Source organism: Phocoena sinus, chromosome 5 (genome assembly GCF_008692025.1).
Source record: "Phocoena sinus isolate mPhoSin1 chromosome 5, mPhoSin1.pri, whole genome shotgun sequence".
In the NCBI taxonomy this organism is placed as follows: Eukaryota; Metazoa; Chordata; class Mammalia; order Artiodactyla; family Phocoenidae; genus Phocoena; species Phocoena sinus.
This window is the reverse complement of record NC_045767.1, coordinates 88,696,908-88,720,524: the sequence shown is the minus strand read 5'-3', so window position 1 is coordinate 88,720,524 and position 23,617 is coordinate 88,696,908. Positions and strand designations below refer to the sequence as shown.

At 37.7% G+C, this 23,617-nt stretch overlaps 2 protein-coding genes across 2 annotated transcripts in view; one reads left to right on the top strand and one right to left on the bottom strand.

Annotated features, from left to right (window-relative positions):
- Window positions 1–6,587: 6,587 nt before the first annotated feature.
- Window positions 6,588–8,467, bottom strand: UTP3 (UTP3 small subunit processome component). Its single transcript, XM_032632037.1, has one exon. It carries the CDS (start codon window positions 8,067–8,069, stop codon window positions 6,654–6,656), a length of 1,416 nt encoding a protein of 471 aa, XP_032487928.1. The 5' UTR covers window positions 8,070–8,467; the 3' UTR covers window positions 6,588–6,653.
- A 478-nt stretch (window positions 8,468–8,945) lies between these two features.
- Window positions 8,946–23,617, top strand: part of JCHAIN (joining chain of multimeric IgA and IgM) — a 35,227-nt gene continuing 20,555 nt past the window's right edge. Inside the window, exon 1 of the mRNA XM_032632039.1 lies at window positions 8,946–9,108. Coding sequence (XP_032487930.1) covers window positions 9,081–9,108 — 28 coding nt within the window. The 5' untranslated portion in view covers window positions 8,946–9,080. The remainder of the gene's footprint in view (window positions 9,109–23,617) is intronic.

Genomic DNA, 23,617 nt, shown 5'->3' with positions numbered 1-23,617 from the left:
CCTCTATTTTTAATCTATTCTAACTCCATTGCTCTACAGCAGCTAGAATGAGTAACTTAATCTTCTGAACGTTGATTTAATTATGTCACACTTATTCTTGAAAACCCTGGTTGCCTTCCCTATACCTGGTATACAATCTAAGCTCCTTAAGATCATTCCTGATCTAGCCCCTCCCCACTTTGCTGATATTATTTTCCTACGCTTGCTTCACCCTTGTTGGCGCTGGATAAACTTTAACATGTTTGACATTCCTTATATTGCCACACCCACTCTTCCCTCAAGATTTCACTCAAACAGATCTTCTCTGGCCTCCTTAAGTAGAGAGGTACATGCCTCTTTGGAGGTCCCATAGCATGCTAACTAGGGCAGTTAATTGCTCCAACTGTGTCTGTCTCTTCTACCAGAGTGTCTACACCCAAAGTTGACATCTTTGAGTTTCTCCTTTTTCAATGCACAACACATTTACTCCTTTAATAGTTCTTATGCCCCTACCTCCTCCCGCCACCCACGTACCTTTTTATTAACAATTCCTTTCCTCTTCCTAAAATCTTATCAAAATTCTTTGATCCTGTGGCCATCAGAGACCTTGAATAGAAGTGATTCAGAAAATTTGGACTGAATATGAAGTTTAAGGAATAAACATTTGGCTGCAGTCTCTCTTTTTGTGTATGTTCAAGCATGATATGCTTAGAAACTTAAGTATGTTTAAAAGCTCGCTGAATAAATATAAATAATTCTAGGTGCTAATAAAATTTTCTTTAGTCTTCTACTTTGAATAATCCCCTTACCTACCAATGATTATGATCCCCATATATATATATTTATTTATTTATTTATTTATGCCATATAAAGCAATGCTTAAGGGTAAAAGGAACAGTCCCCTAAAGTTTCCTATGAAGTCCAAGTATTCCAGGCTTCAGAGAGTCCAGGAACCCAATGACATGGTATGTAAAATGTTGTGATCATGTCATAGGGAAGAACAAATCTAACTCCATATTGGGTCTGTTTCTTTTACTTTACCTTTGTATTCTATTGCTTTTGCCATTAGAATGTTGCCTATAGCCTGAAATATACAGGATAGCTCATTTTCGAGTCTCCGACCTTTAAAGGTATAACACTTTTGGGATTTCCCTTGTGGTCCAGTGGTTAAGACTCTGCTTTCCAGTGCAGGGTGTGTGTGTTCAGTCCCTGGTTGGGGAACTAAGATCCCACATGCTGTGGGGTGCGGCCAAAAATTTAAAAAAAAAAAAAGGTTTGACACTTTTCCATTCATATAGAGATAAAAAGTTACAGAACAGAGAATAACATTTGTCTTGTTGCAGGTTTACAGGAACTTAGTGACCTGATCTATGTGGATAGTTGCAAAAACAAAGGAATCTGACACCAAGAAGCGTGTAACAACCAACTACACCCCCTCCCTTTTTAGTGTAAAAGCCCGAATTCTAACTTGGGTAAGATAGTTCTCTGGACACCCTTAGTCTGCTGGCTTTCCAAATAAAGTTACTATTCCTTGCCCCAATAACTCCTCTCTTGATTTATTGGCCTGTCGTGTGATGAGCAGTACAAGCTTGGACTTCGTAACAATTAGGCCTATGTTATTGTTCTGAGGGGAAGGTCCATTGCTTTCATCAGGTTGTCATGGGGCTACTCTAGAGTTCTTGTAGTCTCATGGTAAATAATACCACATCATATTTCATTCTTGTAATTAATTTCATTCACATGCCTATGTTATAAACAAATAGAACCTAAAAAGCTGTGTGCTCAGAGCAGTGTTTCCCAACGTGTTTTATAGAGCTTCTGGATAAACATTCTCTGAAGTGTCTCTTAAAAATACACATCCCTGGGTCTACACCAGCTAAATAATAAGTTGTGGAGGTAGGGCACAAGAATTTGCATTTTAAACTTACCAATGGATCCTTAGGCATTCTGGTTTAAGAACCAGTATGATAAAACCAAGGAGAAAATGAACTCTTTCAAGGGGAGAAAATTAGTTTTGTTTTTATTTATTTTTTAAATGGATTAATAGTAACTAACACGAAACACTTACTCCCTGCCAGGTGCTGTCCTAAATGTATGTTATATGGTTTAACTATTTAAATGGCTATAACAATCATATATTATTCAGTGTGAGGAAATTGAGACACAGAGAGGTAAATAGACCAAAGACACATAGTAAGTGGTAAAAGTGGGATTTAAACTCTGTCTTGGCTCCAGAGGTCAAGCTCCTAATTGCTACCCTATATAGTTTCACTTAAGAGAGAATATTTTTATTAGTTTCCTGCAGGTTTTTTGTTTTGTTTTATAGTTATAAAAAGTATTGATTCTTAATATTTATTATTATTCAAAGCTTCACTTTGAAGCAAATATTAAAAAATCAGTTTTTCTTCCCAAATGAATAGCTGAAAGAATACGTATGAAAGAAAACATTTTCTGGAACACATAGTTAAAACAACGACATCAAATTAAAAACTTTGATATGACACTGAGCAAAATTTAAAACACTTTAACATTTGTTGATGTGGGTGGTGTTAAATTTTCTATACTGTTTCTGCATTTAAACTTGTGATGGCAAACCACAAATGTTTTAAAAAGAATCAATATTTGAAATGATTTTTAAAACTCTGACTTATTACCTGAAGCAGTATTCAGTTTAAATGATTTGGAACTGTAGTTGAATCCTACATGATGTTTTTGGATCATCTACTATTCAGAAAGTGGTACGTGTTCATCATTGTGATCCCTGAGATGTAAATTGTACTGATTTTCACCCTTCCTGAATTATTTTGGTAATGTTAACTTATATTACCATATTAAAATTCTTTTACTTCATACAACCAGCAAGGAAAAATAAGCGACTCTACTCCTCAGATATATCAAATATTTTCTGTATCGGATATGTGAATACAATTATTCACATTACTTAAGCTAGTTTTTATATTTAAAAATCACAAAAAGTAATTTCCCAGTTTGCCAAAAGTTTTGACTATTAAAGTCTGACAAATTTATTTCCACACAAAAATTAAAGGGATATGATTATTTTATTAACTCCTTCATAAGTAAGAATATAGGTGAGAAATTATGGCTTACAGAATTGACTAGCCCAAAGCCAGTCAGCTGATTTAGTGGCAGAGTAAGTTACTGCATCACTAATTTGATATTTTCTTCTACTTTAATTTTTAATATTTTGTATTTTCAATAGCTGCCCATAGCTTAACATGCTGACATAAAACTAACAGGTTGTTGCTTTGTATTGATGCCTGACACCAGTAATCTACTTTATTGGAACTCTTATCCATGTGAACTCTCCTGAGTTCACAAAGTGAGTCTCTATGAAAAATGATCATACTGAATAGTTAACAATTTATTATTCATGTGTTAGGACAGTATCCAGCACATCTCAGTGCTCTTGAAATGTTTTTTAAGTAAATACAAAATTTGGAAGATGTAAACATTAAATCCAGTAGTTTCTCTGTTACTTCGTTTACTGTTAATTCACCTCAGGCAAAGCCACTTTTTATGTTTATAAAATAGGATAGTACCATCTAGATCCTAGCTATTACAAAATGAATTAATATTTGTAGTGTTGTGAGGTCTCTAAAGGAATATGTGATACATCTGGAGAAATATGATTTAACTTTTTCCACTTTCCTTGATGGAAGATTTTTCTTCCTTTAAAACATTTTTTTTTCCTTAGCCCAACTTTATATGTGGCAGAAATTCGACGTAGAACATTAAATACCTTCAACCTCTAACTTCATTTCCTTGTTTTTGTCCTGTCCCAGATTTTCCATATCCCTTTATGTGCTCAGTTACCCAGTGCTCCCATCTTGTTCCAAACTTAGAATATTAATTTCTTAAGCATTTTTACATATACGACTATATTTTATTCTCTATGTTCCTGCAATGCATAGGAATCACTACACTATTAGCTATGTGTTGAGCATCTGTATGTCACATGTGGATGCTCACAACCTGTGATAAGAGCCAACACTGGGCGTTCCCTGGTGGTCCAGTGGTTGGTGGGACTCTGAGCTTTCACTGCCGAGGGCCCGGGTTCGATCCCTGGTTGGGGAGCTAAGATCCCACAAGCCACACAGCGTGTCAAAAAAAAAAAAAAAAAAAAAAGCCAAAGCCAACACTTATTAGGTGTTTGCTGTGTAACAGGCATTGTTCTAAGTGCATTACATATATTAATTCACTTTATCCTCATAATAATTCTATGAAGTAGGTACTACTACTACTATCCCCAGTTCAGATGAAAAAACTGAGGAAGAGAGATCAAGTAACTTGCCCCTAGTCACAGGTACTAATTGATGAAACTGGGGTAGGAATCTGGGTGAAGCCTGCTCTTCAATCAGAAAAACTCGAGTTTTCCACCTGTGTGTTTCTCCTTTACTGTCACACTATTACAACTCACAACACTTCTGACACCATGTTTCCCCTACCAAGCAATTCTCTGCAACACCAGCTGGGTGTCCTACAATTTAACCAACTCTGACAGTCTACCTGGAGGTAGCGTCAGATCCCACAGGTTAAGGGCTCGGTCCCAAAAGACTGCCCCTAGTCCACTTTAGATACCAATCACAAGTCCAGGTTGTTATCTGTGCTTCTGACCGATGGACTTTAAGTCTGAGGTTCCCATAACTCCCACCTTGGGTTTGATTAATTTGCTAGAGTGGCTCACAGAACTCAGGGAAAGACTTATGTTTACACTTTACTAAAGAACATGATGAAAAATATAGATGAACAGCTAGATAAAGTACATAGGGTGAAGACTGGGAGGATCCCCAGCACAGGAGCTGCTGTCCCCATGGAGTAGGGTGCATCACCCTCCCAGTATGAGGATGTGTTCACCATCCTGGAAGGTCCCCAAACCCCATAATATCAGGATTTTGTGGAGGCCTCCTCACATAGACATGACCAATTATTAACTCCATCTCTAGCTTCTCTCCCCTCTCTGAAGAACGGGGGTCTGGGGCTGAAAATTCCAAGCTTCTAATCACAGCTTGGTCTTTCTGGTGACCGGCCAGGAGCTCACTTAGAGTCACCTTATTAGAACAAATGCTGTTCCCACTGCTCCTACTACTTAGGAATTTACAAGGGTTTTAGGAGTTCTATGCCAGAAACCAATATATATATATTTTCTATTGTCTCACAGCTCTTAACCACTGTTATATGTATATACCTATACCCAAGGTAGGTATAGTACCATATAGCTGAAGAAAATGAGTCAGAGATCAAGTATAACTCAAAATCAACCTAGTAAGTTAACTCCAAAACCTGTACTTTCTTACTATATCAGAAAAGGAAGTATAGGATATGGCTCTTAAGCCAGAAAGGCTAGGCTGAAATCCTGGTTCTACCACTTAATAGCTATATGACCTTGAGAAAGTTACTTCTCTTTGCCAGTTTCTTCATCCTTAAAATATGGATAATAGAATTTACTACATAAGAGTTGTGAGGAATAAGGATATAAATAAAATGCTTACAAAAGTACCTTTGCACTCAATATAAACTTTTATTTCTAACTTTCCTTTTTTATTTATAAGAAAATAATCTGGCATGTGCGCTACTCTGGCAGCAGTTGTAAGCCAGAAGTTAAAAGAATGAAGGCTCAAATTAAGCCGGCTCGGGTCCAAATCCCAAGCCTATGTCCTTTAGGAAGTTAACCTCCGGGAATTTCAGCATCCTCATCTCTGACGGAAGAGAACAGTACCACTGCACAAACTTGTGGTAAATGTTTTAATAATAAATATTAACCACTGCCCATCTCTGCATTTCCAGCAGCTAGCACAATGTTTAATGAATAAACAGTGACATAGGTAAGATGTCCTTTGTGCTTTCCTTCACTAGTCCTCTCATTTTCTCCCTGGCATCATCCTAAAAATTTTTAAGTTCACCATCTCATCTTTTCCCTACTGTAAAGACCAGAATAACTATAAAGAAAAATGTAATTTTGTTACCACCTTTAGTTACCACTTACCCAGTAGTAATCATACCAGATTTTCAGCAAGTGTACAAAGAGCACCCACCAGTACAGAAGGGGAAATGGAATTTTTATCTTACCACATTAAGGACTATTAAAAAATATTCACATTTAATGTAATTAAGGCATATCTCTTTCTGTTTTTAACCAAGTTCCTCTTCAGTCCTAAGCTTGTACCACAATAAAATGTACAAAATCCATAAGTTTACAGTAGACTCATTATTAACAAGTATGCTGCTCGAGAATTATACTTTAGGTAAATGAAATGTCAGAACTACATTATAGCCTGTCTTACAAATAAGATGATTGCCAAAGGTGCATTCTCTTCACTTTATGTGAAAAATTATAAAAGTACTATAAGTTTGATTGTTGCTCCACAACTAGCTGTGGAATTTCCCTAGGCTACTATTTGACAGAATGTTGGAGAACTTTTTTCATCACCATCTCTCTTCCCACGCACCCTCATATTGTTCCCGCAGTTCTTAGTATGATCTGATTCCAAATTAAAACACAAATAAATTAAGCAGTAACCCAAGCAATTTTCTCTATTGACAGACTTTGAAAAATTTACGGTTAGGTATTAAATATTAATAATCATGTCACCAGTTAAAAATAAAAATTTATTGATCCAAAATTATTGCCAAAAAACTTAAGCTAAGCAAAAACTTTATTTAAGCTTAATGCTCTTTTTAACCCCTGCACGAATGCCAGATAGTTCACCACTATAACGTTGCTCTTCTCTACGAACTTCACGAACCTGGCCTCTTCTGCGAATTTTGGCTCTTCTGAACTTCTCCCGGTGTTTCACTCTGGGATTCCGATCAATCTTCTTTCTCCTAGGTGTAAGCCCCCTATTTTTAGCAATCTGATAAGTAATGGCTCTCTTTGCATTTTGAACTTCAAGAGCCTGTTCTTCAGTACTATCTTCTTTCTTTCTCTTCAATTTTTGTCCGTCTTCTATTTTTTTATAGTATTTCAGTGCAGCTTCATCAAAATCAGAATCATCAGAAAGGTCTGTAACAGCGGAGGCAGCAACAGCAGAAACAGATTTTGGCTTGGCCTTTGTGGATTTTGCTTTTAGATTCAGTTCTGCCTTTCCAGCATCATCTTTAAGTGTGAGCAGATGACGAATCTCAGAGGACAGCTTCTGATCCACAAATGACAGCTTGTTGATCAAATTTCGGTAGGTAACAAGCCTTTCTATGACAGGATGTCCATGTGCAGGGACTCTCCTAGCTTTCAGGATCAGATAAAAACTGATGTTGGAGCAGTAGTTCAAATAGAGGTTGTATTTGGTCCTCAGGTATTGGCTTCCTTTTCCAGGTGGAATGATCTTTTGCTCCACCAACTGTAGCAATGGCTCCAGCTCATCCTTCACCTCTGTCAACTTAACTTTCAGGTCATCTATCAGCTCCAAGAGCTCTGGCGATTCCTTTCGCAGCATCTTCAGCTTCTCTCTCACTGAAACTTTCGCCAAATCCTTCACGACCCGTGTCTCAACCTCATTTACCCGAGGTACTGGTTTTGCAAAGGCCTCCACCCAGGTAACTCCAAAATCGTCCTCTTGCAGAGCTTGGGCTAAACGCCGCTGAATGAGCTGTGCCTCCTCTTCCTCCTCTCTTTCCTCTTCCTCTACTTCTTGTTGACTCTGCCGGCCTCGGGACTTGGAACCATAGTCCGTGTCGTAGTAAAGTTTTTTCCTCTGACCCCACGACAAACTGGGATCCACCGAGGCCTCAGCCTCACTCTGCATGGAGCTCCCACTATCATCATCGTCATCCTCCTCATTCCCCGCGCTCTCTTCATCTTCATCGTCCTCATCGGCGATATCTAGGGCAAGAACCTCCTCCTCATCGCCATCCTCCTCCTCGGCCCCACTCTCCACTTCGCTCCATCCCTTAGCCAAGGCAGCCCGAGATCGGGCCTCATGGAAATCATCTACCTTATCTTGGTAGTAGCTGGAGTCCGCTGGTGAGGGTGGAGATTCCAAATTGTCATCATTTTCGTCCGCTGGGTCACGACCTGCCTTAGCTCGCACAGCTGCCCACTTGGCCGCTCCGCGCCGCCGGGATCTCCCCACCATAGCTCGCGGTCTCAGCTTCTACAGCGACGTCTGGATTTCGGTCACTTCTGACTTCCGCGCACGAGCCACGCGCTCCAGCAACAAGCCTCTATAACAGCCACGCGCGTCTGCGGGCACTCCAGTAGGATGCAGGAGTTTCCACCTCCTTCCGGCCCCCAGGATGCTCGCAGTGTGGCGTTTGAACCAGGACTTCCGGTTGGTCCTTCAGGCCTTTCCGTGTAGGAACAATAGGTATAGGAAGTTCAGTTCCGTAGAGCCCTTTAACCCAGTTCTTACTCTCGCGAGGCTGGGCGTCTCTAGGGGGATGGCCTGGTGAACCGCGAGGTGATGTCGCCGTGACCATTGGAGGGCGCTTTACCTTCACGCCTAGGAGAGATCCCGGGGCGGTGTGGTGAGTTGTCCTGTGCCCGTACCGGTTGTCACCGGCCTGGAGCCGAGTCCAAGTGTAGATTTCCTTGTTTACTGGAATTGTTTTATCTTCTCTGCCTATCCGTCTGGAAGTTAATCAGGTTATTGTTGTCTCCGCAACGTCCAAATATGACATTTCTGGGCCCCGTAGCCTGAGGCGGCAGCGGCGCCACTGCGCTCTGGAATCCTGGCGCGGGCGTCCGGGAAAGCGCAGGCCGGGCCGCCGGGCGGGTGGTAGCCCGCCTCCAGCTCCCTTTACGCAGGGCTCGGTGAATTCATGGGATTTGTGTCCCTGAGGAGTTTCTGAGGGGTGACGGTGGGAAGGCAGAGCCGCGCTCTACAGTTTGCCTCTTTCCGAGGAGCTCAAGTAGGCTGCAGAAGGCACCGCGATTTCTCTGCCTTTTAGTGGAAGAGGTTCATTCTTCAAGATATTTTGGAAATGGCACATTTTAACTCTCAAGGGCGGACGCTTCATGAATTGTTCAACATTTAATAAGCACAGGGCAGCGTGCTAGGCTTTGGGAGAACAATGGTGGGCGAAAGCAGACGCTGTTCCTGGTGGAACTTATGGTCTAGCTGGGGCCACGTGTTAATCAAGTCATCATGCAAAACGTGCCTGATTATAATTGGGGTGAGTACAGGGAACACTTGTCCTGTGTTACCCAGCTGCTGAAAATACTCAACCTGCCTTTTTACATCGCTTTTTGTACACGCCATCCATCCCCCTTTACTAAACACTGAAGTGTTGAGTACTCCCGCCCAAATATGGGAAATTTCTGCTGTATTGAAGAGACAGTCTAAGCGTCACCTCTTTGATCTCGTCTTTAATTCCCTTAGTCTTTTCCTCAGTTCTTCTGTATCACCTAGTAGACCTCAACGAACTATGATATTGCAAGCACGCAATACAGTGTCTGGCACAGAGTAAGTGTTCAATGAAGATTTGTTTAATGAATAATTATTGAAATTGCAGTATTTGATTGTCTATTTCAGGTGCTCCATAAACGGAGGGAATGAATAATGCATAAGGCTGCGAACATCCTTAAGGGAGATAACCTGAGCTGGAATGGATTTTAGGAGTCATGAATTCCAATTCCAGTATTTTCATTGTATATATGTGGAAACAAAGACTTGGGAAGGTTACATTAGCAAATCGAGCACAGAAACCTGGGATAGGGCTCCCACACCAGGCCCTCACATTCAGCTGTTATCAGTCCTTTGCTAATTCAATGTGAATGAGTTTCAGACCTTTTCCAGAGCATAGGCTAAGCTGGGTGGATGAAAGAAACCAAGAGCTCAGATGAAAGTGTTTGAAGCAGAGGGTGGTAATAAGGAAAAAATCAGTCAAATTTGTCTTTAGAAGTATTTCTAGGACTAGAAGTGTGAAAGGACTGCCCTGCAATCTTAGAGTAATTCAGGGTTTAAGTTTTCAGACATTACATATGATAGGTTCATATTCATTATATATGTTAGGTATTATGACACCTTCAGATGTGGGTAGTTGAAAGCTGGACTTTTGATAAGTTGCTAAAATTAATGGCGACATACAAGTTCTTTGCAGAAAGTGCAGTGTCGTTAGGTTATGAAAAATAGTACAATTTTTTAGAAAAATGGTATTTTGAACTAAATATTTTTAAAGTGTTAAAAGTTATCTTAAGCATTAAAAAACCTTTACAAGATTTTAGGAAATACAATTTAAAGAATAAAAAAGGTGTGGGTAAAAGTCTTATGTTCTGATGGTAAGCCCAGAATTCATTTTTGAATGTAAATTTTAATAGGTTTTGTCATTCAAATATTAACTGCTTATTAATTGTAGCAGAATGCTACATGCTGTAGTAGATCTAAAGGTGAATTAGCCACAGTCTCTTCTAATGAGGTAGAAAAGAAGACATACAGATTATACTAAAATACAAGGGAGTGTGTGAGGTAAACCCAGCGCTGTGAGAGATCAGAGGTGAGAGATCGTCTCTGGATTTTGTTCTGGAAATGTTGCTTAAAGAATGTTGCATTTAAGCTGGGACTGTGATTAGATCCATGCTTTAAATGTATTAAATTTACATTATATGTAAGCATTAAGTTTTACTCAGGCACGGAAATCTCAATTTTTCTGTTCATTTTTATTGCTAATTATTTGAGAATTTGTAGTCATACTTAACAAAATGCGTATACTGTTATAGAGAAGGTAGAAAAATATTTTGGATATTTTTAATGGAATGATCACATTCCTCTAATATTATTTGGTTTATACTATACATTACATTTCCTAACTATTTAAAATAAAGTTGCAATAACCAGTGCATATTCAGAGAGTGTTGTATTCTAACATTCTCAGATCTTTTTGACGAACAGTTCAGAAGTTAGTTCTTCCATTCCAGCAGCTCCCATAGTCTAATCTTCCATAGCCTAATCTTGGAATTATTTGCCATTTGTTGAGGAAATTGTTTTCTTAAAAATTTGTATTGCGGTGACTTACCTGGTGGTCCAGTGGTTGGGACTGATCACTTCCACTGCAGGGGGCTCAGGTTTGATCCCTGTTTGGGGAACTAAGATCCGGCATGCCGCACCGCCAAAAAAAAGAAAAAAAAATCCTATTGCTGGAAAGACAGATTAATGCTTTATTATATTATAAGCCTATGCCAATTAAAAGGAAAAACAGAGTCCCCAGAGAAAATGCACAAATATTAAATAACATTTAACTATTATTTTTGTGGCAACTATAATGTATTATCAACTTGAATCTCTATTACATTATTGTGATGCCTGCTCAGGAGTTAGCACACTACACATAATGAGAACCAACAGGTTTCTTTTCTTTTTTTTCTTTTTTTTTAGAATACCCTTTTTGCCTTATTCTAAGCCTCTTGTAGGATTTTCTTACTGTAGAGGTAGGGGTTTATGAATGACACACTAAGTGATATTAGGATACTTTCTTCACGGCATGAGTTCAAGTTGTTTAAGATATTCTACCACCAGATTAGCTTAAACTGATCTCAGTTTCTTCTGGACTTGCAGCAATAATAATAGCTAACATTGAGGGTAGTTATTATGTTCCAGTACTGTTATAAGCTCTTGACATTTAACCCTATGAGGAAGTACTATGATAATCTCTAATTTAGGAAACTGAGGCACATGGAGTTTAAATGAGGTCTTAAGACTGGTAAATGGTAGAACTAGATTTGAACCCAGACAGTCTGGCTTTGGAATTCACACTACACTATAGCTAACTACTGTACTATATTGGCTTTCAAATATTCCCTTAATAGGTCTTTTCATTTCCAGTCTCTGCTATACATTTGATTCAGCATCATCAGATAAATCTTCCTAGAATACCATTTCCCTCATCCCACACCCTTGCTCAAAATGCTTCAATGACTCTCCATTACTGTCAAGATAAAGTTCACAACATACATGGCCCTCCCACAGTTTTGCCTCAAAGCAACCTTTCTCGCCATACCTTTCATTACCTCCCTACTAAAATCTTCCATTCTAACTTAAATGCTCTACCACTCTTTATTCCCCAAACGTTGCTTTGCGATTTCCTCCTCTGTTTCTTTGCTCATCTTTTCAGTGTTCTCATAATTCCTTATGTAAAAAAGTTGCAAATCACTACAGACATCTTTTTGGTTAAATTCTCACACAGGTCCATAATGGGACCTGTATGAGGCTGTTTGAAAAGCTATTATTGACGGCAGGGTGTTGGAGACAACCTGGATGTCCATCCCTGGAAGAGCAGATCAATAAATGTCATGGGTGAACAGTATGGAATTTAGGAGCATAAAGTGACCATACAGCTTAGTTTGCTTAGTACAGTCTTGTTGAACTTGTTATTCTAGTGTAATTATTAATAGCAACCCTTTTACTTTTATGATTTAGATGATAAAGTATATGGTCATCTTAACTATGCAATAATTGGAACGTGGATTATATATCCACATAGCAACATGAATGGATCTTAAAAACAATGTGCTTAAGAACAAAAGTAAAAAAAATAGGGTATGTAATACAATGTGTGCAACAATACAACAGCACACATTTTGTAAGAACTTATACAAACAAAAAAATGTGCATTAAATACAAAAGAACAATTGCTTATGGAGGAGCAAAGAATGGGATGAGGCTTGGAGATTAGGGGAAATAGGAGAGGTATCAATACTTTCCATGGACCAATAATAATAATGTGCCAGGAACTGAGGAGAATGATTAACTGTTTGCATCTGAGGTTCAATTAAAAATAAGGAAAACAAAACAAAAAACAAAACAAATAAGCAGACAAAAAATGACCATATACGTCTCTAACTTAAAGTCCTTTAAAAGCTTCCCAATATCTATAGGATCAAGTTTATATTCCTTATGACCTGACTCCTGCATACAGCTTAAGCTTTACCTCCTACCACACTCTCACTGTTACTATGTAAGGCATAGCCTTGTATATGTACACAACATGTGTACAATAGATGTAAATATTAGGCTAAGAGCTAAAGCCTTTATTGTATAGCAACTGAGGGCTGACTAGAAAAAAAATTTATGTGGGTTGTGTTTCAAAAAGCTTCACCATCAAAACTACAGTTATCATTGTATCAATAATTAATATAAAAATAATTGTATCTACCAGGTTCCTCCTTAACCTGGTACAGGCTATGCTTTTTCTTGCTGCCTTTCCTTTACACATGTTGTTTTCTTCTATGCTTTCTAGAGAATTCTTACTCATCATTTAAGGCTAGTTTTTTTTTTTTTTTGTGGCCACGTGGGAGCTTAATTTCCTGAACAGGGATCCATCCCGTGTCCCCTGAATTGGAACCTCGGAGTCTTAACCATTGGACCACCAGGGAATTCCAAGACTAATTTTAAATGTCACCTTAAAAGCCTTTCCTTGTCTCCTCAGACAGGATGAAGAACTTCCTCTTTTGCATTTCCATGCTTCAGATCTCTATTTATACTTACTGCTTTCCCTCCATTAAGTGTATAAGCCCCATTAAGGCTGGATCCAAGCTGTTATTTTATAAATCCCTAGAATCTAGGCCAGTATTTGAGAAAATATGTTTCTAAACGCAGTGTCAGCATACAAAATAGTAGCCTTTAACGATGAATTGCAATGTCTTTTGTACTGCTCTGGTCATCAGCACAGGTTTGTTTTTTGTGTTTTTTTTAAGTAACATTTAAAAACTGAAATATTTGATATATAGCTTTTGTGAACTTAAGCTAATAATTAAATGTGTATTTGCCTTTCATCCCAGTGTCACAGACTAGGTTATGATGACTGAATTTGTCAAAGAAGTAGTGTTTTTTTTTTTTGTTTAATGCTCAGAAGAAGTAATAAAAGTTAAAATAATTTGATATGAGAGTAATAATGGGAAGATGTATTCTTGGTGTTAAAAGTGATCAACCTATTTAGATAATTTAATATACCTCACAGAAACTCCTTGAACTAGTTTTAGGTACAAAAAAAGAAGGATTATTTTTAGGTGTAAGAAAGAAAATAGAAAAGATGAAGCATAGTTGCCATCTGCTTTCATTTCTGTCAGAAACCACTTACTCTGAAACCAGTAAGTTATTGATTCTTTTTGCAACTAGGGTCTGTATCTATTTAAAGACACAAAAATCCTAAACGTGATTTGGAAGTAAAATATAGAACTTATACTGAAATATGAGATAAGCATATGAACCCTTGTAAGCTTTTAATTAAAAATGACTAGGTTTGGTAGTTTTAATTACAAAATGAAGAATTTAATGAAATTGTGACACTACTTTCTCTTCCAAACTCTAATTCAACTAAATACTGCACCATTATTTTCTAAACATTATTTTAACCCCTTTTTTTTTTCTTGTCATGAGGAACCTTGTAGATACAATTATACATATAACTGTTGAGTCAGTGATAATTGTACTTTGATGGTGAAGGTCTTTTGAAACAGTTCATGTAATTTTTTTCTCTTTAGTCAGCCCTCATTCTCTACAGTATAAAGCCCTCTTATCCTAATATTCATGGCCTGCCTATATCTGGCCCCAACTTATTTTTCTAGCTGCTGTCCTACTACTTTCATTGAGGAACTCCACATTGTAGTTAAACTAAAATGCACATTGTTCTTTTTCTCTTTTTAAGATTTCCTTCCCTTGGCCTTTGCTTATGCTGCCCCACATCTCAATTCTTAGGTGGCCTTCAAGGCCCAGCTAAAATCATATCTTCTCAAGGCTGTATTCTCTGATATGCTTTCTTCCTTTGGCATCTAATAGCCCTTTAACTCTTACTATGTTAGGATTTTTTTTTTTAATGGAAGTATAGTTGACTTACATTATTGTGTTAGTTTCATGTATACAGCAAAGTGATTCAGTTATTTTTTTCAGATTATATTCCATTATATGTTAGTACAAGATATTGAATATAATTCCCTGTACCATGCAGTAAATCCTTATTGCTTATCTCTTTTATTTATAGTCGTTTGTATCTGTTAATCCCATACTACTAATTTGTCCCTCTCTCCCTCTCCCCATTGGTAACCATAAGCTTGCTTTCTATGTCTGTGAGTCTGTTTCTGTTTTGTATATAGATTCATTTGTATTATTTTTTAGATTCTACATACAAGTGATGTCATATAGTATTTGTATGTCTCTGTCTGACTCACTTCACTACGTGTAACATTCTCTAGGTCCATCCATGTTGCTGCAAATGGGAATATTTCATTCTTTTTTATGGCTGCATAATATTCCACTGTGGGTGTGTCTATACACACACACCACACCACACCACACACCACATCTTCTTAAGCCAGTTGTCTGCTGATGGGCACTTGGGTTGTTTCCGTGTCTTGGCTATTGTTAAGTAGTGCTGGTATGAACATTGGGGTGCATGTATCTTTTCAAATTAGAGTGTTCATCTTTTCTGGGTATATACACAGGAGTGGGATTGCTGGATCAAATGGTAGCTCTATTTTTAGTTTTTTTAGGAACCTCCATACTGTTTTCCATGGTGGCTACCCCAATTTACATTCCTACCTACAGTGTTCCCTTTTCTTCACACCCTCTCCAGCATTTATTTGTAAACTGTTTGATGGTAGCCATTCTGACTAGTGTGAGGTGACACCTAATTGTGGTTTTGATTTGCATTTCTCTAATAATTAGCGATGTTGAGAATCCTTTCATATGCCTGTTGGCCATCTGTATGAATTCTTTGGAAAAATGTGTATGTAGGTCCTATTTTGGGATTTTAAAACATTTTCTCCATTGTGTTGAGGCTATTTATGTACTTGTTCTATATTTTCTGCCAGATATATCACCATTCATCTCTGTAACCTTTATAATATCTGATACAGTTACATAGTAAGTACCGATAAATAGCTAATCAAATAATGAGAGTTAAATTGAGTTCTCTTAAATTTCAATAAGGTATTAGAAGTTAGTAAAAATAACTTAAAATTTTAATGAGTCTGAAAATGTGACTGATCTATATCTATTTTTGATATTAAGAGATAACTTAGACTTTATGCTAGGAGCAAAGGGGAACCATCTGGGGGTTTTAAACAGGACAAGATTAGAGGATTGACGGGAAGAGGTAAGATTATAGAGAGGAAGTTAGTGTGAGACTGTTACAGTCATCTAGGTGAAGAATTTTAGTGTCTAAACTAGGGCCCTGGAAACAAAAATATAAGAAGTACACAGATTAACAGCTATTTAAGAGATGGTATTACAGGACTCAGTGTCTGATTAAGGATGAGGACAGGAGGTGAGGAGTTAAAGTGACTCACAGGTTTTCTTGGACAACTGAGTGGATGATGGTACCCTCCACTAAGAAAACTCAGGAGGAAAGAGGTTAGCAGGGGTGAGGAAACAGAAAAATAAGTTTTGGACATTGTGCCTTTGAGGTGTCTGTGAAGGGGTTTAAGTGTCTAATCTCTTCTAGACAGTAGGATATATGGTTCTGAAGCTTGGGGGTAGAATATGAACTAGAGCAAGAGATTTGGGTGTCTTCCACATTTAGCTGGAACATGAGACTATATTTGCTATTTAACTAAAAAACAAAATATGGTTTGGAGTTGTTTTTACGTAAGTAGCTAGCGTGCATAAATTAGTCGAACAGAAGGGATATACTACCTGCCTGCCACTACAGTTATAAGACTATCATCAAGTGTGAAATTTAAAAGGTTTGGATTAATAAATGAGCTACATGCAATAAAGAATGTAATTTTAAACCTATTCAAGTTTAAGACCTCTAAACTTACCCTGTAAAACTAAGCCATGAAAAATTACTAAAAACAACAATAACAAAAAATACATCTGAATAAAGCTTTCATGTGTGCTCATCTTACATTTTTATCATGTTCAAAAGTTTTAGTCCCTGTCTGGGCTTTCTCCACTTGCTGTTGTCAATAACATTGAATATTTGGGGAGATACTAATTACATATCAGGCACTCTACTAGGTGTCTTAAGTATATTATCATATTTAATTCTCACAATATATCTATGATGAGGGTACCATTATTATCCTCTTTTCACAGATGAGGCTCAGAGATGTGAAGTAATTTGCCTGAGGTTATATAACTGGTTGTTAAACCCAAGTCTGTCTCAATCTGAAGTTATTTTTTTAAACTATTTTATTATACTGTCTCTTAGTCTACATTTTATCACAATGAAAAACTTATGCCCAGAGACATATGCATTTCTGTTTCAATACGTACTGAAAAAACTTGAACCCTCAGATTTATAGACTAAGATTACTCAGAGATATGGTATCAATTTCAGCCAATATAATGGCAGAAAAATAGAAGAATCAGGAGGCATCAGCCATATTGCATCTCTCCAGTTTTATTTTAGGGCCTGGGAAAGCACGAATTGAGTAGATTTGTTCAGAGTACAGGCAAGTATAGTCATAAAGTATAATTAGAGGATATCATTCAGAGATTGATCTATTGTTCCTTCATTGATTATTTTTGGGCAGATTTATTCTGTGTTTTTTTTTTCTTCTATGATTTTGGTAAAATTGTTTATTCACTATAAATTACTTTGTTTACTTCAACTTATTTTTGTTTACACTGATTGCCGTATCAGAGCATTACTTCACGTTGTGATTACTAACTGTACAATTAATGTTCTATTATGCAATATTTAAAGTAACAGTGAACACATTACTTGTTCCTTTCATATAAGTATAAATCACTGATAATATTGTGATGTTATATTTGAAAATTGTTTCATGTTGCTAAAGAGCTGAATTGAATGAAGATATTTAATAATCAAGTATAATATAGTTATCTATACAAAATCATTACTCTACAACCATATCATACAATAATGCTAAGTTTACATCCATGTAAACTATTTTAATTTTGCACAGCACCCAGCACTGTAGTAGGTGCTTAAGGGTAAGTGTGTTGAAACATATGAAATATATGGTCTCTGGACTCATACTGCCGTACTGAACTTTCATTTCCTTCAATAGTCATGTTTTCTCTCAACTCCAAATTGTCAATGTTTTATTTATTCCTAGACCATAGTCCTCCCATTTTTGCCCTACTTCTACTCATCTTTCAATCTCAGCGTAGATATTGCTTCCTCTGGGAACCTTTCCTTGACCCTGCCTACCTCTCTCCCAACATCTGTGCTCCTATCGCACTTTGTACTTGTCATCATGTAAACCCATGTGATCAAGGGTCTTACCTATTTTGTTCACTTGTATCCCTGCCACATAGAGTTGATGCCAATAGATACTTGAGAGAAAGAAAAAATGAATGAATGATCATTTGAATTAAGGGCCAGGTAAGCAGCATTGGTCTTGCAGACCACATATATACATTTGCTATAATGGCAACTTTATTTCAGTATCATAAATTTATTTTTAAATTTTTAAAATAAAAATATGTGGTTGCCTCCAATTATTTGAGGAAATTATGAGCCAAAAAGATAGCTATATTAATTTCCTATTGCTGCTGTAATAAACATTGGTGCTATAAAAAAATTAGCCGGGAATAATCAATTATTGCACGTATTTTGGGCCAAAGCAACTTATTTGAAACTCTGAGAGAAATACAAAAGAATTATATAATAGTCTTGAAAGAATGCATCAGATATTTAAAAAAAATTTCTTTGGATATTCCTCACTATGGATTTATGCTTTCTCCTTGTTATTGGGGAAAACAGACTTAGTATGGCACTTAAATATGATGTAAAAACTGAGTAAAAGAGTTAGGAACAAGAAAAATTTTATTTTCTTAACCATTTTCCTAACTGAGTCTTTATAATTCCGTTTTGGTACTTCCTTATACCTTTTTAATGGGGTGCCAATTGCTACTGCTCTTTATGAACCCCTCTCTGCATCTAGAAAGTGTTTATTTATTTTTACTTTTTTTTAACATCTTTATTGGAGTATAATTGCTTTACAATGTGTGTTAGTTTCTGCTGTATAACAAAGTGAATCAGCTATGCCTCTCCCGTTGCGGAGCACAGGCTCCGGACGCGCAGGCTCAGCGGCCATGGCTCACGGGCCCAGCCGCTGCGCGGCATGTGGGATCTTCCTGGACCGGGGCACGAACCCGCGTTCCCTGCATCGGCAGGCGGACTCTCAACCACTGCGCCACCAGGGAAGCCCTCCCCTCCCTCTTGTGTCTCCCTCCCACCCTCCCTATCCCACCCTTCTAGGTGGTCACAAAGCACCGAGCTGATCTCCCTGTGCTATGCAGCTGCTTCCCGCTAGCTATCTGTTTTACATTTGGTAGTGTATATATGTCCATGCCACTCTCTCACTTCTTCCCCGCTTACCCTTCCCCCTCTCCCATTCCCAAGTCCATTCTCTACGTCTGCGTCTTTATTCCTGTCCTGCCCCTAGGTTCATCAGAACTGTTTTATTTTTAGATTCCATATGTATGTGTCAGCATATGGTATTTGTTTTTCTCTTTCTGACTTACTTCACTCTGTATGACAGACTCTAGGTCCATCCACCTCATTACAAATAACTCAATTTCGTTTCTTTCTTTCTATGGCTAAGTAATATTCCATTGTATATATATGTGCCACATCTTCTTTATCCATTTATCTGTCAGTGGACACTTAGGTTGCTTGCATACCCTGGCTATTGTAAATAGTGCTGCAATGAACATTGTGGTACATGACTCTTTTTAAAAAAATTTTTTTTTGAATTTTATTTAATTTATTTTTTTATACAGCATGTTCTTATTAGTTATCCATTTTATACATATTAATGTATATATGTCAATCCCAATCTCTCAATTCATCACACCACCATCCCCCCCCCGCCACTTTCCCCCCTTGGTGTCCATACGTTTGTTCTCTTCATCTGTGTCTCAATTTCTGCCCTGCAAACTGATTCATCTGTACCATTTTTCTAGGTTCCACATATATGCGTTAATATACGATATTTGTTTTTCTCTTTCTGACTTACTTCACTATGTTTGACAGTCTCTAGATCCATCCACATCTCTACAAATGACCCAATTGTGTTCCTTTTTATGGCTGAGTAATATTCCATCGTATATACGTACCACAACTTCTTTATCCATTCATCTGTCAATGGACATTTAGGTTGCTTCCATGTCCTGGCTATTGTAAATAGTGCTGCAGTGAACATTGGGGTGCATGTGTCTTTTTGAATTATGGTTTTCTCTGGGCATATGCCCAGTAGTCGGATTGCTGGGTCATATGGTAATTCTGTTTTTAGTTTTTTAAGGAACCTCCATACTGTTCTCCATAGTGGCTGTATCAATTTACATTCCCACCAACAGTGCAAGAGGGTTCCCTTTTCTCCACACCCTCTCCAGCATTTGTTGTTTGTAGATTTTCTGATGATGCCCATTCTAACTGGTGTGAGGTGATACCTCATTGTAGTTTTGATTTCCATTTCTCTAATAATTAGTGATGTTGAGCAGCTTTCCATGTGCTTCTTGGCCACCTGTATGTCTTCTTTGGTAAATGACTCTTTTTGAATTGTGGTTTTCTCAGGGTATATGCCAGGAGTGGGATTGCTGGGTCATATGGTAGTTCTATTTTTTAGTTTTTAAAGGAACCTTCATACTGTTCTCTATAGTGGCTGTATCAGTTTACATTCCCACCAGCAGTACAAGAGGGTTCCCTTTTCTCCCCACCCTCTCCAGCATTTATTGTTTGTAGATTTTTTGATGGTGGCCATTCTGACCGGTGTAAGGTGATACCTCATTGTAGTTTTGATTTTCATTTCTCTAATGATTAGTGATGTTGAGCATCCTTTTATGTGTTTGTTGGCAATCTGTATATCTTCTTTGGAGAAATGTCTATTTAGGTCTTCTGCCCATTTTTGGATTGGATTGTTTGTTTTTTTGATATTGAGCTGCATGAGCTGCTTGTATATTTTGGAGATTAATCCTTTGTCAGTTGCTTTGTTTGCAAATATTTTCTCCCATTCTCAGGGTTGTCTTTTCATCTTGTTTATGGTTTCCTTTGCTGTGCAAAAGCTTTGAAGTTTCATTAGGTCCCATTTGTTTATTTTTGTTTTTATTAGAAAGTGTTAATTTATTTTTAAAATATTTATTTTTTTATTTGGTTGCACTGGGTCTTAGTTGCAGCTTGCTGGCTCCTTACTTACGGCATGTGGGCTCCTTAGTTGTGGCCTGCGAACTCTTAGTTGCAGCATGCATGTGGGATCTAGTTCCCTGACCAGGGATTGAACCCGGACGCCCTGCATTGGGAACACAGAGTCTTAACCACTGCACCACCAGGGAAGTCCCTAGAAAGTGTTAATTTAGTATGAGATAAATTGTACACATATGAAGAAGAGTGATAAAAATGGAAAGTAATATGCCAACTTGTGTAAAATGATATAAAGAGATATAAGATGAATTTATTAGCAATGAAGAAACAGAGTAATGGAGTGAACAGAATGGGATTACATGAAGCAGGGAAGACTTACTAAAATACGTTTAAAAAATTTTAGGATTTTTGACAAAGATTGGCAGGAAGTAAAACGAAATTTATGGTGAGGAAATAACAGAGTAAAAATGATTCTGAAACAGGAGTTAGCAAATCATATATAGGAAAAGGAAAGCAGACATATTTGACTAGAGCAGAGGCCTCCCTTGAAAATAAATTAGAATTGCCTTAAAGCAGCAAGGGACCAGACCACTGGAGTTAATGGATTGGAAGGAGTATTTTGTTGTTTGAGGGGTTTCCTGGAAACCTTGTTTATTATTGTGTCTCAAAAATTATCATGAAACCTAAACCGTTGTTTTTCAAATGAATTTTTGGAGATAGGCTGTTTGTAAATTAGGACCAGCCTAGAAGGTAGTGTGGTGAGAGGGAAGAGCTCTGTATAATGGTCAAATGACTAATATGTAGTATCCCAAATAGCAATTCTATGAAAAGCCACTGCAGGTGCAAGTTTATTTAAAAACAGACTACAACACAGGTGCAATTCTCCTTATAAACATTTAACCACAAAACACTACCCTGAAAGTCTATGTGGAAAGCCATTGGGAAAGAAAGATAATTCAGTTTTTTGTTTGTTTTAATTTTTAAAAGAGTTGAGGATGAAATTTCTTTCTCATAGTTTGAATTCTTTTTAAATTTAGTTTTTGCCTCCTGATATCTACATATAAATTTTACATATGCCGTGATTGGAGGCAGATCAATACTTGAAGAAATTCTGTATGCAAGAACCAAAATGTTTAGGGTTAAAAAATGTCAGTTAGAAGAAATTTCTCCATACAGATGTGAAAAAAATACTATTGATGACTTTTGGTTTTGTGGGAAGTGAAAGAGACTAGAAGTTATGAGGCTTAATGCTCTACTGTTAGCTTTAGAATGACTAAGATTGATTGAAAAATTCAAAATAGATTCTAAACTTGTACAATTTAAATGGAAAAAAAGTTACTCTTATCAATATAAAGAAGTGCATGGCATCATTACTATGGTTTTCCCCTTCATCATTTTGCTGTAGCTCCAGGGTTCTTTTTGTTTGTTTGTTTTTTGCTATTGTCCTGGGCAGGCCAAGCTCTTTCCTATCTTAGGCCTTATACTTGCTGTTTCCTTTCTTCTTGGGATAGTGTTTGTCTGAGTCTGTGGAAGGCAGAATAATGTCCCCTCAAAAATGTTCATGCCCTAGTCCCTAGCACCTGGAATCTGTTACCCATTACATAGTAAAAGAGACTTCCAAATGTGATTAAAGGTATTGGCCTTACAATGGGGAGATTATCCTCAATTATCTGGCTGGGCCCAGTGGAATCACATGAGTCCCTAAAAGCAGAGAACTTTCCCTAGCTGGAAGCAGGAGAGATATGGCAAAAGCCCAGGTTAGAGACATTTGAAGCTTGAGAAGGACTTGACCCACTGTTGCTAACTTTGAAGATCAAGGGGGCCACTAGTCAGGGAGTGCTGTCAGCATCTAGAAGCTGAGAACAAACTTCAGCTGAGAGCAGGCAAGGGAATGGGGACCTCACCTTTAAAAGTGCAAGGGACTGAATTCAACCAACAACTTGAATGAACTTGTCAGTAGATTCTCTACCAGAGCCTCAAGATAAGACTCAGGCTGGCTGACACCTAGGTTTCCACATTGTGAAATCAGAGCAGAGGAATTAGTTTACCCAGACTTCTGACTTAAAGAACTGTGAGGTAATTCATTTGTGTTGTTCTAAGCCACTCAATTTATGATAATTTGTTATAGCAGCATAGAAAGCTAGTTCAGGCTTCTCACTTGCTCCTATTTCAGCTTAGATGTTACCTCTTCAGAGAGCCCTTTCCAGAGTATGTCTTCTAAAGTAGGCTACATCAACCCTACCCCAGATGCTCTCTGTCACACTACAGTTGTCCTCTGGTATCCGTGGGGGATTGGTTCCAGGACCCCCTGGGGATACCAAAATCTGTGGATGCTCAAGTCCCTTATATGAAATGGGATTTATATAAAATGGGTCTGTGGATTGCGGATGTGGAACCTGTGGATGTGGAGGGCAGACTGTACTTTGTTTATCTGCTTCATTGCATTTATTGCAAACTGTGATTGTTTTATTTTTCTCATCTGTCTTCTCCACTAGAGTATAATCTCTGGGAAGGCAGGGACAGGTTAGTCATGGTCAGCTGTATCTTAGCACCAAGGATACAACATATTAAATACATATTAGGTTGGCAACATACATTTTTTGAAAAGTAATTTTTGATATATAGGCATACCCTG

Excerpts from the sequence above, each read along its gene's own strand:
- UTP3 (XM_032632037.1), bottom strand. The coding sequence starts at position 8,069 with ATGGTGGGGAGATCCCGGCGGCGCGGAGCGGCCAAGTGGGCAGCTGTG.